This window comes from Stomoxys calcitrans, chromosome 5 (genome assembly GCF_963082655.1).
Source record: "Stomoxys calcitrans chromosome 5, idStoCalc2.1, whole genome shotgun sequence".
Classification (NCBI taxonomy): domain Eukaryota; kingdom Metazoa; phylum Arthropoda; class Insecta; order Diptera; family Muscidae; genus Stomoxys; species Stomoxys calcitrans.
In genome coordinates this window covers 52,486,434-52,504,263 of record NC_081556.1, presented here as the reverse complement: position 1 = coordinate 52,504,263, position 17,830 = coordinate 52,486,434, and the positions used below count along the sequence as shown (strand labels likewise).

General features: G+C 42.4%; 1 protein-coding gene across 1 annotated transcript; it reads left to right on the top strand.

Moving 5' to 3' along the window:
* The first annotated feature begins 743 nt into the window (after positions 1–743).
* Positions 744–5,370, top strand: LOC106087474 (protein DEK-like). The gene is made up of 6 exons (XM_059369773.1): positions 744–1,095; positions 1,339–1,488; positions 4,308–4,633; positions 4,687–4,861; positions 4,935–5,171; positions 5,231–5,370. Exons 1-6 carry the CDS (start codon positions 744–746, stop codon positions 5,368–5,370), a joined length of 1,380 nt encoding a protein of 459 aa, XP_059225756.1.
* Positions 5,371–17,830: the final 12,460 nt, after the last annotated feature.

Below are 17,830 nucleotides of genomic sequence, written 5' to 3'. Positions count from 1 at the left end.
GCTTTTACTTGTTCTGTCCTTATTTGCTCTCTTGAATCGTTCTGTGGCGTTTGATTATCTAATTGTTCTCCTTCTGCTCTACATTCTTCTAGAGTGAACATAATGGACCTAAGGTCTCCGAGTAAAGCGGTTTGTAACCGGGGTTCTACCTACCCTTTATCCCGCTTTTATATGGTACATATATGTCAACCTTTTGATATAGCTGCCATACAAATCAATCCTCTGTTTGCCTTCAAGTCAAGGTTGGCGGAAGACACAAGGTAACATTATTTTTGAATCTTTTACGTAGTTGTACAGGGTGGCTGATGAATATTGCTACAATGATGAATATTGCTACATTTTTTTTTCGGTGTATGGAATACATTTTTCTTTTATTCATGTTAAATTAAATTATTAAATTAATTATTAAATTATTTTTAATTAAATTAATTAATTAATTAATTAAATTAATTATTAAATTATTATTATTAAATAGAAAAAAAGTTATTACATTTTTTTTTGGTAGCGGCTTTCATCAGCCACCCTGTATATTATTTCTCGTATATACACATTTCAAATGTAAAATTACACATGTAAATGAATACCCTATAATCAAAAAAATTATCCCCATAATTGGCCTGGTTTCGAAAATAGTCAAAGCATGTCGCATACACCCAATTCTATTCTGGTATTTAGTTGAATGACATCGTATGCTTTCATATCAATCCTTAGCATTCGTTTGGGCGAAGTACAGCATAGGCATCATGTTTAGGCTGCCATCGCCAGCAGTGGACGCTTTGCCAGCTCAAAAAACCTATGAGCAATTTTTTTTTGTGCAAAAATATGCCTTTGCCACAGTCGGAATTGATCCTACATCTCTAAAGCGTACCATATGTAGACCTTTATTCCTTGCATTGCCTTTAGTTGCTATAATGACAGTCTTGGGACCAGCATTTCTATACGCTGGCACTTGTGCCGTGGATTTAAATGAGGTTGCCAAAATCTTAACCCCTATTTTACAATGCATATTGGCTATTGTAAAAATTACTTTGTTCGTCGCGCAAAGAAAGGAAATTGTACAGTTAGTGCGGAAGGTATGGTATTGGAACCTAGAAGGTAAGAAAATTTAATAGCTTGCATTTATTAGTACAAATATTTTTGAATCAAAAACTTTTTGATATTTCAAAGATTTTTCTCACTAAAAGAAAATTTTGTTACATGGTGTTAATATCTTAAAATTTGTTTACGTGTTTCGTGTTCCTCATTTCTTTAATCGATTAAAATTCAATTTAAATCACCTCTTTGTTACTTGCTGATATGTGTATTTATGTTAATAGGTTTCACTTTATTTTCTTTCAGCTAACATCGAAGAGTTGAAAATTCTTTCCGAAGAAAATCGCTATGATCAGAGGATTACTGGATTTTATTACTGTTCAGTCATTGTATCCGGAACAATGGCAACTTTGTTACCATTTATTATAGCTGGATTTTTTGCCTGGAAAGGTCAAAGTTTTTGGCTATCTTTGCATCCGCCATTTAAAGGAGTGTAAGTTTGTAAAGGTTTATTCCATAACTTTTGGTTAATGGGTCTATATTGTTATACCCTCCACCATAGGATGGGGGTATACTAATTTCGTCATTCTGTTTGTAACTACTCGAAATATTCATCTGAGATCCCATAAAGTATATATGTATATCTATCTTAGATAGCAACAATATGTCCAACCTATTGAATTTTTGTAATCATATCGTTACGTGCAGTATGAATCAAGCAAAGAAATAAAAAACAAAAAAACGTTGCACAAATGTAAACAAAATAAAAATTTTTTGTTTTGTGTTGTTAAATTGAAAAAAATTAATTTGCTTTTGAGTTAAGCAATTACTAATGTAATTTGGTTCATTATTTTCTGCAGAAAAAAATGTTCCAGAAATTACAATAGTCCGAGGTACGGAGATTTTCGAATTTCCGAGAGTCTGCCGCATTGTGATCCATTACTGAATGAAGATGCAAAAAAGGCCAAATTAATAAGAATTTCTACCTCCATTACGATAAGGTATAGGACCCAGGGTTACCGTTGGGAATTCGGAATGGGTCGCACAAAAAATCAATTTTTTTACGAAAAAAGAATCGCACGGTATTTATATTAATTTAATAAAGAAACAACTAAGATGACACTAAAGGCCGGCAAGGCTTATGTTGTGAAGTGATATGTTCACATGGTTTCAATATTAGCCCAAATTAGGCGAAGAACATATAAAATGCCTATTCCAAATTACAAGATAATTTAGTGAAAACTAGCAAGATTGCAGTATGAAATTAATCATCACTCGATCATCGGTTTTAATAGGGAAGAACTTTTCAGAACCTCTCGCGTGATGCTTTTAATATCGCTCTCGAAAAGCGCATATGCGAAAAGTAACGGGACACTATTTAAAAAACAACAGCAAAAAAAGCATACAATAAACTATCTGTTTTTTACATAAATAACATAAAAAACTTATTTAAATTGGTCCAAAATTAGGCACAATATTTTTCATAAAAAACAAAAATAAAACGTGTATAACAAAAACAAACAATCCAGTATAACAAAAGAGAAACAATTCTCAGATTTTCGGTCGAGACTCCAAATTCAAATTTGAACGGACGAAAGGACGTTGCAAAATCGATCTACGATCTACAGAACATGTACTTGTAGATTTTAGAATAAATATTTTGACGAGTTGCGGTGGTGGTTATTTAAATACTTAAGTGATATATTTCACAAACATAATCCTTTTTGTCTTTTGTCCAGTTCAGCTCAAAAATTAAAAATTTTTCAAAAAATTTTACATTTATATGCGATTTTTGGACGACAAACAATAGATAATCGCTAGATAGTTGTATTTTTAAACAAACAATCGCACAAATAGATGGAAAAGCGGCGCAAAAATGTGAAAAGTATGGCATTTAGTACCAAAATAAATAAGTTAGCCACAAGTGGCATTGTCAAAAAAAAGTTTCTAATTTAATACTAAAGTGGCACAACGGTAACGCTGCTCATGGGCTATGCGCAAAAAACCCCAATGAAATAAGTCTCAACTTCAAAAATTAAAAAGTGAAATACCTACCTCCCTCCAAAAGCAAAAATTAAATATATTCTAAGATTTGAGATTTATTTTTTTTAATTTCAAAAATGAGTGCAAAATCTTGAACTTATTTCCAAATATTTTAGACTTATTTCAAAGCGCAATTAGTGTTTTTTTTTTTTTTTTTTTTTGGGCTTATTTCACTTTTTCATGAAGTTTGTTTCGTATAACCGAATCAGGTGCTAGCTTTTAGAAATCATTAAAACTCACAAAAGCCCAATAAATTTTTTAAATATTAATATCCTTGCTTAAATAAATGTCTGGACCTAATTATTCGCCTTATCCCATAATTAAGGATTATTGATAAGTTTACTTCGAATGGCTGCTTGGCGTAACACTTGGGCCACATAAAATGGCCAACGGAAGAGTCGAATAGATCAAGATGCAAAATGCTGCATGTAAATGTAATCCCTTTGCATTATATTTTTCTATATTCTTAGATCTCTATCAACATTTTCGCTAGCAAACACATGGTGACAAAAAAACGATATATTCGTTTGACAGTCTCCCATTTTTTTTTTTTTTTTTTGCTGATAAAATACCTATTTGTCATATTTGGCCTAATCCAAAATATTCAAATGTTCAAAAATAGATATTTTGTATTATGCTTTTGCCCTTTTGTTGCCTTTGGTACATGAATTGCCTTGATTTCTGTTTTGTTTGTTTTTTTTTGTACTCGTGGTTTGGTTTAAAATTTATAACTATGCCAAATGAAACGAATCACGAAAATATTTAAAATATATGACGTTGGCAACCCCGTCTACAAATTATTTGTGACACAGTGAGAGGGACTGAGAGAAAGAGAGAGAGAAAGAGATACATAAATGTATAACAAACTACGATCGTTGCCGGCTGCCGGCTATAGCGCTGTTGGCCGAACCGGCTAAACGCTGCTGCATTTGAAGTTTAGTTCATATTTCTCTATGATCAATGGTTCGAATCTCAGTGCAGCTCTTTGAGTTTTTCTTTAGAGTAGGTAAATATTGTATGTCACCTTGGTTATTTGTTCATGCTTAACCTTTGATATGTTCGGTTAAGTTCAGTAAGATCCAAGGCATATAAAAATAAAACTTCATTATTTCATAGTTTATCTCGTGCCCATAATATGGTACTGTTAAACTTCCCAAGGATGAAGACAATCAGTAATAGCTTTTTAAGAACTTTTTATTTTAAAATGTAATAATATTTTCAAATCTTTTTAGAAAAAACTGACGGTGCAGCCGAATCGAAGAAGAAGGCAGCAAATGAAAAAGAAGGTTCCCCAACTGCTGGCGATGAAAAAAAATCAAATGATATTAAAAAAGATAAAGATAGCGATGCTGACAAGAACGGCAATGCGGAAAAAAAGGTATCAGTGGATAAGGAGGAAAAGGATGAGAAGGATGAGAAGGACGAGAAGGACGAGAAGGATGACGAAGTTGAAGAAGCAGCTGAGGATGATGAAAACGTTGTCGCACTAGCTGAAATCGATAAAATTAATGAGAATATTAACAAAACCAGAGTAGATGGTCTCCAGAATCTCCATGCGGTAATTTTTTTTTAAGTCTTATTGGTTTTTTATAACGATTTTTTCAATTACAGATTTGTTTTGGTTCCCAAGGAAAAAATAATGTGGTAAAGAAAAATTTGCGCTCATTTGCCGGGTTTGAATTCGAAAAAGATTCTGCCGAATATAAAAAGAAATTCGATTCGATTAAAAAACTAGAAATGAAAGCCTTAAAAAGTATTTGTGAAATCTTATCACTGGAACGCAAAGGTTTGTTCTCATAACATCCGAGTTGCCAACAAAACATATTTCAATTTGTTTATTGTCTCTCAAATGTTTTTAGGAGCAAGAGATGAAATTGCAAACCGCGTTTTAAAATTTCTCATGGAGCCTGATGAATCTTTATGTGTAGAAGCACCCGCTGAGGAAGAGGAAATTGAAGAGGATGACGATGGAATGGAAGAAGATGAACCCGAACCAAGTGAAGATGAAAAACGCAAAAGCAAATCAGGTGGAAGGTCTGGTGGTGGTAGTGCACGTTCTACATCCGGACGTCCACGTAGGGCCACTGTAGGTAAAAGTAAGTAAACCACTGCAATAATTTCCAAACGGAGTGTAACATTTTAAAACCTTTTAAAGAAACATCTGCATATGTGGACTTCTCTAGTTCAGAGGAAGAAACTGCTCGTAAAGTAATACCTACCAAACGTAGACGAAACGACGATTCTGAATCTGGTTCCGATGTGAGTATTTTATTCCAATTATATACCTTCAGATAAACAAATGACCAGTCTTTTAATTCGTCTACCGGCGGCGGTGGTTGATGGCGGTGCTGGTGTTGCCAGTGAAGGTGGGGGTCCATCGACTCCGAGGAAGGGGGAGCAGCGGGAGAGTAGGGCTCGCAGGCGGGTATTTGCTGCACCGTTGGGGAAGCAAGGCGTCACGGTAGGGGAGATGAAGGAGGTGACGGATGCGTTGGTGGGTGCTGTATATGAGGCTGGTGTGAGTGGGAGTATGGCGAGAAGGGTTATCCAGTATGCTGGGCAGTATGAGGAGCTACTCATGAGGCTGATGCTGGATAACGAGGCAATGAAGGGTAAGCTGTCGGCTTATGAGGCGATGGCTGGTCGCGGCGCGTTGGTGGGTGGGCGTCAGCCTGTTGCTGTTGCCCCCGGGGCTGTGAACGCGAGAACTGGCACATTTGTTGCCCCCGCTGCCCCCGTTGCTGTCGCTGTCGCTGCCGCCCCGTCTGTGCCGGTTGTGAAGCCGGTGGAGACATGGTCGGTGGTGGTGAAGGGCAAGGGGAAGGCGGTGACGACTTCGGCTGAGGTCGTGAAGAAGGTGGTGGAGGAGGTGGGCCCTACACTTGGTGTGAGGGTCCATGGTGTCCGGCCGACTCGGGATGGCGGAGCGGTTATCCGCACCCCGTCGGTGGCTGAGAGGGAGCGGATCAGGGCGAACGGCAAGTTCGCGGAGGTGGGATTGGAGGTGGAGGTCCGCGAGAAGCTGGGCCCGAAGGTCGTTGTAAGGGGGGTACATGCTGCCATAACTCCCGATGAGTTCATGGCGGAGCTGTACTCCCTCAATCTGAAGGAGACGATGACTGAGGAGGTGTACCGTCGGTCGGTGCGTCTGGCTTCCGCGCCTTGGAAGCCGGAGGGTGGCGCTGCCAATGTCACCCTGGAGTGCACTCCGAGGGTGGCAGACAAGTTGTGCGAGGAGGGCGTTTATGTGAAGTGGTTCCGCTTCATCGCCCGGATGCAGGATGCGGTCTTCGCATGCCATCGGTGCATGGGATTCGACCACAGGGTGAGGGATTGCCGCGTGCAGGGCGATGTTTGTCGCCGTTGTGGACTGGGCGGACATGTGGCTTCGGCCTGTCCGAACCCCGTGCACTGTCGCAATTGTGCGTTTAAGGGGTTGCCGGCGGATCATATGATGATCTCCGCGGCCTGTCCAATTTATGCTGGTTTGGCGGCTAGGGCGAATGCTAGGCATTAAAGATCGTCATGGGAATTAAATTTTTTCAATTTAATTGCCAGCGGTCTAGAGAGGTGACGCAGGAGTTGGGTCATGTCATGCGCAGCACTGGTTGCTCGGTCGCGCTGGTACAGGAACCGTACGTAGTGGATGGTAGTGTTGTAGGATTGCCGGGGGGGATGCGAGTCTTTACTGACAGCGGGGGTGACTCTGCGATAATTGTAGATGACAGCGACATCGACTGTACGGTGGTTAGCTATAGCCAATGGGGAGTCTGTATTTGTGCAGAAGGGCGGTGTGGTAAGATGTTCTTGGCTAGCATCTATTGTAGGTTTAGCGCCGACTTGGAGCCCTATCTTGGATATATGGATACGGTGCTACTACTCGCGAGTAGCAATCCGCTCATCCTAAGTTTAGACGCCAACGCAACCTCCCCGATGTGGTTCTCGAAAATGACCCAGCACTCGCTTGGTCATGAGAATCGCCATCGTGGGCAGTTGCTTAGCGAATGGTTGACTTTGAATGACGTCGGTGTGTTGAACGTACCGAGCGAGAAGTATACCTTCGATGGGCCTTCAGGCGTTAGCGACATTGACGTTACGGCTGCAAATGGGGCGGCATTTACTGCTTACCAGTTTAGGTGGAGGGTTTGTGACGAATGGGGCTCAAGTGACCATAATCCGATTGAGATTATGGTCACTTCCAGGGATCGACGGACTCGGGTTACGACTGAACGATCCAGGTGCTGGAAAGATCGAGACGTGAACTGGGACTTGTATGTGGAAAGTTTCAGGGAGACTGCATCAGCATTGTCTTTAGATGACTTTAGGGCACTGACTATAGATGACCAAATTGCTAAGGTAGACGAGTGGATGTGCGCGGTGAATGATGCGCTCCTTGGCAGACGTCGAAAGGCGAAACCAAGTAAGGTCAAGTGGTGGACCCGTGAGCTGGAGACAATGCGGCGGAACGTTAGGCGTCTGAGGAAGCGATTCCAAAGAGCCAGAAGTTCCAATGCTGAGGATCTTGTCTCACGCCGAAACGACTACCTTAGCAATTTGAGGACGTACAAGCAACTGTTGATTAGGAGCAAGGAAGATCACTTTAGGAGATTTGTACAGGACAACAGAGATGATCCATGGGGCAAGGTATACCGCGTGTGCCGGCGCGGTGGGCAACAGGGTTCTAGTCAAGGTGACCTGGGCGGTTTTAGAGTGGGTGACAACGTGTTGACTTCTTGGAACGAGTGTGCTAGGGTGTTAATGGGAACGTTCTTTCCCGATGCGGATGAGCACGAACAGGCTCCCAGTGTGGAGATGATCGTGCCTCCTCCAAGTCTGGAAAGGGTCGAGATAGTGGACAGTGTCTGCCGGCTTAGAAGCGGGAGGTCACCTGGCATGGACGGTATGACTGGACAGATGTGTAAAAGCATCTGGAAGGCTATACCTGACCATGTCGAGTTGATCCTCACACGATGTGTCGAAGCAGGTTATTTCCCTCGTACGTGGAAATGTGCTCGAGTCGTAGTCCTTCTGAAATCGCCCGATCGATTGAGGAGCAATCCAAGATCGTATCGGGGCATCAGTCTCCTCCCCGTGCTTGCAAAAGTATTGGAGAGGATAATGGTGACAAGATTTAGGGAGGGCTACGAGGAGGGTACTTCTCCGTACCAGTTCGGCTTTCGGGAGGAAAAGAGCACTGTGGATGCCTGGATCCACGTGCAGAACTGTGTGAGAGAATCGAGCGCCAAATATGTCCTTGGCATATTTGTCGATTTCAAAGGCGCGTTTGATTACCTTTCATGGCGTAGTGTACTCACGAGATTAGGCGAAATAGGTTGTCGGGAACTTTCTCTCTGGCGTAGTTACTTCTGTGATAGAAGAGCTTGCGTGGTTGGTGCTAGCGATACGGTTTGGAAGGATATTCAGCGTGGCTGCCCTCAGGGCTCCATCTGTGCTCCATATATATGGAACCTCATGATGGATCCTCTGCTGGGACGTCTCGCTGAGTCCTTCAAAATCAGCGCATATGCGGATGACCTGCTCATCCTGGTTGAAGGAGATTCCAGACTTGCTCTGGAAACTCGTGGTGAGCTTGCCATGGGCATTGTGCGCGAATGGAGCGATCGTGTTGGTGTTGACGTCGCGGAGGACAAAACCGTGACAATGTTGCTCAAGGGCATCTTGTCGCGGAATCGTCCACCCACGATTCGATCTGGTAGAGCTAGCATCAGGAACGTAGCGCTCGTCAAATATCTGGGAGTGACTGTTTCGGAGAGAATGGGTTTCCTGGTCCATTTGGATCGGGTGAAGGAGAAGATGACTGGAGTAGCCGGCATGGTTAAGCGTGTTCTGAGAAGTGATTGGGGTCTTAGTCGTCGCGCTGTTCGGTCCATATATGGTGGTCTATTTGTTGCTTGTGCAACTTATGGAGCGCCTGTATGGCACGGAATTGCTGCGACTGTCTTAGGACGGAAGAAGATCCTCTCTTGTCAGAGGGTGGCAATGCTGGCTTGCTTGCCTGTGTGCAGGACTGTTTCGACAGATGCACTACAGGTATTGCTTGGCGCGCCCCCGCTTGACTTACTCGTGAGTTACATGGCCGTTCTGTATAGTGTGAAAAAGGGAATTCCATTAGTGCGTGAGGATTGGCTCACCGCTTCGGAGCTTGCAGATGGGGATATTAGGCGGCTCAAGACACTCCTTTTGGAGCGTCTTGATGATAGGTGGAGGACTAGATGGACGAACAGTGACAATGGTCGGGTGACTTACGAATTTATTCGTGACGCGACGTTCGTACGAGACCGCCCGGACTTTGGCTTCGGCCTAAGTCTGGGCTTCATACTGACGGGACATGGTTCCTTTAATGCATTTTTGCATCAGAGGAACCTGTCCGCGACTGATTTGTGCGACTGTGGGAGACGTGAGGACTGGAGGCATGTACTGACAGAATGCCCGTACTATGCAGACATTAGAGATTTAGGCGCGATGGGGATTAGCGAGGCGGTGTGGGATTTCACCAGGGCCCTTGAGGACGAGACGACTGTTGCAAGGCTGGCCACCTTTTCCCGGGAAGTATTTCTTAGGAGGCGGACTAGACTTAGTGGAGGTATGAATGCACGCTAGTTATCCATAACGAGGTGTTGCTGTGCTGGCGCGACTGTGTGATTTGGTGCTGCGCATGGCATGGCCTGGCACCTGCCTTGCCCATGTTGATGCAGCGGTGTTTGCCCATTGTTGATTCCCTTAGCTGTTGTGGTTGTGATCGGTCACCCGTGAGGGTGGCCGCGTTGATTGTAAAGTCCCATGTTGTTGCTGATTTATGTGGCGTAGCCCGTGAGGGCTGCCGTGTCCTGTTTGTGTTTTGTGTATATTGTCTAGCTGTATGTTTGATGCATACTCTTGTATGTTGGCTGAGGTCGGCGTAGGGTGATTTTCTCCCATTCAGGTGACCAGTCCGGAACTGTTTGGGGTTCAACTGGTAGTAGTCTTTTAAGGCTACGAAGTCTGACCGGAGACTTTAATCTGGTACCACGGGTGTCAGGAGCCCCTGGAACTTTGGTTCCAGCCTGACAATGGTGAGGCCCCAGTGGGGAGCAACGTGGTGGCTGTGGTTTGTACCCAAATCGCGGGTAGAGCAAAAGCTCGGCGTGGAGTTGCGTTTTCAACCGGGTGCCGTGACCCATAGATCGGAAGGAGTTTTAGGTAGTGCTCCGCTCCTAACCAAGGAGGTGAACACGTCCAAATACGTGGGATCAAATTGGTACTCATGTGTGGATTACCACATGTGGGGGCGTTGGTAGACGCATTGTATTCACCCTTGGGCCTTGGGCCTCGCAGGTTTGGGCCGTGATGGCAGGTATCTGCGTAAAACTCGACATTCGGTCCGATATCAGTGTTAACTCGAAAAAGTTGTTGCTTTTGCCCATGATAAGATCACAAAAGCCTTGCTATTTTACTGGAATTTTCTTTGTAGCTGATCTCAATCTATTTGTGTGGGTATGTAAGACATGCAAGTTTATATTATTTGAATGCTTAATCTCTCTGTTGTATGAATTTAGGTATTCAAATCGGCTGGATCCTTTTTAACAATGATGTTGTCTATGTATCAAGAAGATGATTAATATCTAAAATAAACTATCGACAACAGCCATATTTACTACTATTTGTCATGTTAAGTTTTAGATTGTATTAATTCGAAATATTGATTTGTAAACCTGGGTGAACCATCGAAATTTGATAAAAACAATGATCCTCTGTAAGCTCAGGCATTCAAGTTGGGACGAACAGAGAAAAATTAGTTCTTTGTTAACTCAAGAAATAAAATCGTGAAATTTGTTTTTATTGAAGCTTATTCTAACACGTAAAATTCTTTTATAGTGCGTCCGGTCCGAACATTATATACGAGGGCTGCTATATATATTTTGGGCCTATGTATTCTGCAGCCTTACAAGAAATGCGATGGACTGGGAATGCATCACTACAATACCAAACGGTGACGAACTATACTATAGCTGCCATAACACGAGGCATGAATTTGGTTGTGTATTTTTGGTTAGTCGGAGACTGAAACACTTTGTCTCCAGCTTTACACCGGTGGCTGCGAGGCTAGCCACAATCCGCATAAAAACCAAATTCTTCAACATTAGCCTTATCTGTGCCCATGGCCCGACGGAAGACAAGGACGAGCATACCAAGGATATTTTCTACGAGCACTTAAAGTGAGAATATGACCGCTGCCCCGCCCATGATATTAAAATCGTTATAGGAGATTTTAATGCGAAGATAGGGAAGGAAGACATTTTTGGTCCAACAGACGGAAAGGTTAGCCTCCACGAGATAAAGTCCAGTAATGGGTTGAGGCTGATAGATTTCGCCGCGGCAAAAAACATGGTAGTTAGTAGCACCAGATTTCAACATAAAAATATTCACAAAGCCCATGGCTGTCACCCGATCAAAACACGAGAAACCAAATTGATCACGTTGTGATAGATGGAAGGCATTCATCCAGCGTGTTAGATGTACGATCGAATATAGATTCGGATCATTACCTTGTTGCAGCAAAGGTTCGCACCCGTTTGAGCTTGACAAGGAAAGTACGATTTGACACTGCACGGAAGCTGGACATTGAAAAGCTGCAGACATAACAAATGGCAGCGGTATACTCCACTCGACTGACCCAACTGCTTGATGAAAGCACTCCTTGTTCCGATGATATAATGGCGCAGTGGCAAACTATTGCCCACTCCATGGAAAATGTCGCGAAATCCGTACTTGGGTACCGGAAGCCTCCTCCAAGAAAACCATGGTACGACCAAGAGTGTCGAGATGCTACTGAAGCCAAGAATGAGGCATATAGAGCAACCCTGCAATCAGTAGCAACGCGCTAGAAGAAAGAGAGGTATCTGGAGAAAGGGAGAGAGGAGAAACATCTATTCCGCAGAAAGAAAAAGGAAATGAAAAGACGTGAGTGCGAGCGAATTGAGATGTACAGTAGTCAGAATGAAGTCCGGAAATTCTACTAAAGAATTAAACATCAAACCGATGGCTTTGCTGCAGGTACATCCTCCTGCAGAGACAAAGAAGAAAATCTGGTAACTGACACATATAACATGCTGAGGATATGGAAAGAACATTTTACCCAACTGCTAGTGTCCGACATTGGTGGCGAAGAGGATACCGCAGAACCAATCAATTATAATGGTATAGAATGTTTAAATCCTAGTCAAAAAGAGGTCCAAGTAGCAGTGACCCGACTGAAGAAAAACAAGGCAGCAGAAGCCGACGGGTTACCCGCTGCACTATTTAAGATTGGAGACGACACGCTGATAAGGTGTATGCATCAGCTTATCTGCGCAATCTGGCTAGAAGAACGCATACCCGATGATTGGAACCTCAGCATATTATGTCCCATACACAAGAAAGGACACAAGACGGAGTGTGCCAACTACAGAGGAATAAGTCTCCTCCCCATCGCATACAAGATACTCTCGAGCGTACTGTGTGAAAGATTGAAACCTAAAGTCAATGCGATAATTGGGCCCTATCAATGCGGTTTTAGACCTGGTAAATCCACCCTGGACCAGATATTCATACTGCGACAAATCCGGGAGAAGACCCAAGAAGGACAAATCAATACCTACCATCTCTTTGTTGACTACAAAGCCGCTTTCGGTACCCCTTTACGTTCAAAAGTATTTCAAGCCATGTCTGAGTTTGGTATCACTACAAAATTAATAAGACACTGCAGGATGACACTTGTATAAGCAAGTGTCATCCTGCAGTGTCTCCTAGTAAGAATAGGAAAGAATCTCTCCGAACCATTTAATACCAAACAATGTTTCAAACAAGGAGACAGCAAATCGTGTGATTTCTTTAATATCCTGTTGTAAAAGATTATACGAGATGCAGATGTGAATAGATATGGCACACTAATCACAAAAGAACACATGCTACTCGACATCGATATAATAGGTCGGTGACCGGAAGTAATAACTGTAGCCTTTGAAAGAATCAAAAGAGAGTCAGTGAAAGTGGGTCTGGCAGTAAATAAAGATAAGACGAAATGGATGGTTTCAACTCCCAAAAAGCCTTGCACAACGAGCAGCTAAAGAAAATGGAGAAAGTTGCGAACCACAACTTTGAGATAGTCAGTAACTTTATCTACTTAGGCACCGCCGTAACCGAAATGAATGACACCAGTTTTGAGATAAAACGAAGTATAATACTGGCAAACAGATGCTACCTTGGACTAAGTAAGCAGTTTAGAAACAAGACCATCTCTCGACAGACGAAGATTACACTAAACAAGACACTGATACTACCCGTGTGGTTATATGGTTCGAAGCATGGGTACTTGTGACAGCAGATGAGGCAGTGCTTGGAGTATTTGAGAGAAAGATTCTTCGTAAGATATATGGACCAGTTTGTGTTAATGGAGAATATAGGCGGCGCATGAACCACAAGCTGTATGACGACGATAGCATAGTTAAACGCATCAAAATACAAGTGCTGCGTTGGCTAAGTCATGTTGTCAGAATGGATGAAGAAGCTCCAGCAAATAAGTCTTTTGAAGGCAAACACGGTGATACACGTAAAACGAGAATACCAAAAGTCCGATTGAAAGATCAAGTTGTGGGAGACTCCTCGAAACTTGGTGTCAGAGATTTTGGAGTGAGCGCAGAAGATCGAGGCGCTTGGAACGCTTATCTACGTTCGGCTAGTGCAACAAATGTTCCGTCATAGCCAATTAAAGTAAGTAAAAAATGTATTCTCCAGAAAGATTAATACACTTTTGCATGCGCTCAAACCAATTGTCCAAGCTTATTTTGCACTCCGATGGAGGCACCTCCAAAACATGGTCATTAGATGCTTCAACAGCATTTGCTCACTACGAAAATAGTTGACAACGCACCTAAAAAAAAAAAGTTAGTGGGTGCTAAGTCAGGGCTCTACGGCAAATGACTCATCAATTCGAGGTTTTAGCCGGTCAAAAAGGCGCTGGTTTGAGCTAAATGTTTGAATAACCCGAACTGAATGAATGCGTGATAAATCACAACATGCCATTGTTCTGTAATGTTATGCCATATGAAAATGAGATTGTATGCGTAAATTAGGTTAAGTTAGGTTAGGTTTAAGTGGCAGTCTGATATTAGACTTGCTTAGACGTTTTCGTCCATTGTGATACCACAGGAACAGAAGAAGGAAGATGCCTTCTAGATCCTACCATTGAACCCTCCAGATCGCTTTAAAAAGCCCAACAACTTGATTTCTTTAGTCTCTTATTCTTAGATGTCCTCACAGCTTTTGCAAAAGTCCTTACTGGCAACCTTCAGTCTGTCAGCATGTTTTCCGATTAAACAATGACCTGTCATGACGGACACAATGACTGTGACGTCTGTTCTAGCCAGTGACAGCAAAGCGGTAGACCTCTTAAAGTCAGGATTATGCCACATGGTTGTGGAATGCTCACAGCCCCCTCTTTGTGACCAGGACAACGAATAATAGCGTTGTAATAGAGAAAAAGGCCTAAAAGTGGTCGCGTATGCTGATGACGTGCCAATTGCGGTTAGGGGAAGTTTCCCAGCACTCTAAGAGATATACTTCACGAAGCTCTACGTGCAACAGCGAAGTGGGCTACCCAATGTGGTCTGGGTATAAATCCGTGCAAGACAGAAGTAGTTCTTTTCAGCAGGAGATACAATTTGCCTACAGTGGAACCTGTCTCCTTGGTTGGAGAGAATGTTCCATTTACAGAAAGCGCAAAATACCTGGGAGTTTTGCTGGACAGGTGATTGAACTTCAAATCCAACATTTTGGAAAGGGCAGGAAAGTCAACTCTTGCTCTAGACATCTACAAGAGAGCCATTGGCAAAAGTTGTCAGACCTATATGGTGTTGTGGTCTATTGGACGACGCATCAAAAGTCCACCTACTACTCAATACTTAACCAGATCCAAAGGATGGCTTGTTTGTGTATCACAGCCATACCATCTGATGCACTGAATTTAATGCTACATCTGATGCCTATGGACATTGTGGCTACCCAAATTGCAGCGACCATTGCCGTGAGGTTAAGGGAGCTTACTCATTGATCATGTGGCGGCTACGGACACTGTATTATTCTTGATACAATATCCGATTTTCCAGGCAGTGTGGATTACACCCTACCTGAGCCGCTTTTTGACAAAAATTACTGTACCGCTATTCCTGATAGAACCGATTGGAACTACGATATCCCTGGTAACAAAATTTACATAATCTTCTATACGGATGGTTCCAAACTTAACAATCTGGTGGGCTTTGGGGTGTACTCTAATGATCTAGAACTGGTCATATCGAAGAGGTTACCCGACCACTGCAGTATGTATTAAGCAGTGATCCTTGCAATAAAGGAAGTGGTGGGATGGCTAAGATATAATGTTATTACGACGATTGGCACAAATACCTTCTCAGAGAGCCAGGCAGCCAATAAATCCCTGGAGAAAGTATATTCTGAACAGTTCAAAATCCACCTGTTCTAAGTGCCGGGCCACAGAGACATCCCAGGGAATTGTTGAGCGGATGAGCTTTCAAGAATTACCTAACACATTCCATGGATACGGGAAACTGTGGGTATGCCTCTAGCGACATGTAAGCTAAGTTTTCAGGACCAGGCCCGAAGGACAACGAATGATAGATGGCTGTGAGCATTCCAAAACTATGTGGCCTAATCTAGACTTGAAGAGATCTATTGCTTTGCTGTCATTGGCTAGAACAGATGTATCGGTCATTGTGTCCGTAACAGGGCACTGTCTAATCAGAAACCATGCTGACAGACTGAAGGTTGCCAGCAACGACTTTTGCGGTTAGAAGGAGGTCCGCATCAGGTTCTCATTTCCTTGAGATCCTGTCTGATTTAGCAGATGTGAACATTTTAGAACTAGAAGGCATCTTCCTTCTTCTGTTCCTATGGTATCACAATGGATGAAACGTCTAAGTGAGTCTGATGGCAGACTACCACTTAAACGTAATCTATACCCACAGATTCCATTTTCACTGGAATATGTTAGGTAGTTCCTAGTCTCGCAAGCTAGTCCGCTTCACAATTACCTGGGATATCTCTGTGGCCCGGCACCCAGAACAGGTGAATTTTGAACTGTTCAGCCATCTCGTTGAGAATTCAGCAACAGTCGAGGGCGGTTTTTGTGTTCAGAAATACGTTCTCCACGGATTTAATGGCTGTCTGAGAAGATATTTATGCCAATCGTCGTTTTGACCTTATATCTTAACCATTCCACCACTTCCTTAATTGCAAGGATCTCCGCTTGATACACACTGCAGTTCTAGATCTTTAGAGTATACCCCAAAGCCCGAATGGCCGACTAGTTTGGAACCATCCATATGGAAGTCTATATAACTTCTATTACCAGGGAAATCGTAGTTCCAATCGGTTCTATCAGGAATAGTGGTACAGTACTTTTAATCAATCGAGGATCGAGGATAACACATTGTCCGTAGCCGCCACATGACCAAAGAGAAAGCTCCATTAGCCTCACGGCCGTGGTCGCAGCAATTTGTCTAGCCACAATGTCCAGAGGCATTAGATGTAGCATTAAATTCAGTGTATGAGATGATATCGTCCTCAGTACGGCTGTGATTCACAAACACCACAAACAAAGAAATGTATAGACTTTGAATCCTACAAGTTAATAAAATAACTCAAAAGGTCTCCGTTTCATGTCACCTGTATTAATGCTTACTGACAATATAAACAACTGAGTCATTCTCATTGCTCCCATCTTGTAGAGATTTTTTAAACGCATTGTTAGGAGACTATTCATTCCTTATTCCATGGAATCATTAACTTCTTTAAAACTTTTCTAACTGCAATCATGAGACCCATTAAAAGTTTTCTAGTACATTAACTTATTGCCGTGTTCATGTTTAATAGACAACATCTTAATAAGGCTTACCATAAAGTTTGGTTGGGCCGAATATTACATACCCTCCACGATTGGTCGCATTTGACAATTTTTTTGAACTATTTTTCATAGTTCAGGTTATGTTCCGATAACGGGCGGAAAAAATCAAATCGTGAGATCATCTTATATGGAAGCTATGTCTAAACATGGACCGACTTGGTCTATTAGCAACTCCAAGCAATCTGCAATTATAAGAAGAATCTGCGCAATATTTAAAGAGATTAGCTCTGCTTACTTCCACAGATGGAGGGACTGACAGACTTTGCAACATTGACTTAAAATGTCATGACGATCAAGAATATATATTAATATACTTTATACAACCTTAGAATAATATTTCTTGGGGTTACAAACGGAATGACGAAGCTGGTATACCTTGGGAAAGAATGCTTACAAATACATCTGAAATTTACATAATACCCTGGAACTTCCTTAATTTAAGTTAAACATGTACTGCGGCATTTTCGTGAACTGCCACAATCGGGAGCAAAATGTTTGAAGGACAAACATCGGCAGCGGATGTCTTACCACCTCAAAAAAAGCAACTTGAACGTTTTTTCCTTGTGCAAAAGTGGAGTTTTGGGGGCGTCGGAATTGATCCCACTTCTCTTAACTGTACCATATACAGTCATGCACTGCTTTGGATACCATTAATCGGCATGATCTCAGTGGTTGTACCTTCATTTTTATTTGCCAAAAACTACTCTGCCGACCTAAATGAAGCTTGCCGAATATTGACACCCATTTTGCAGTGCGTTTTAGCAACATTAAAATTATTCATGTTTCTGTGGCAGCGAA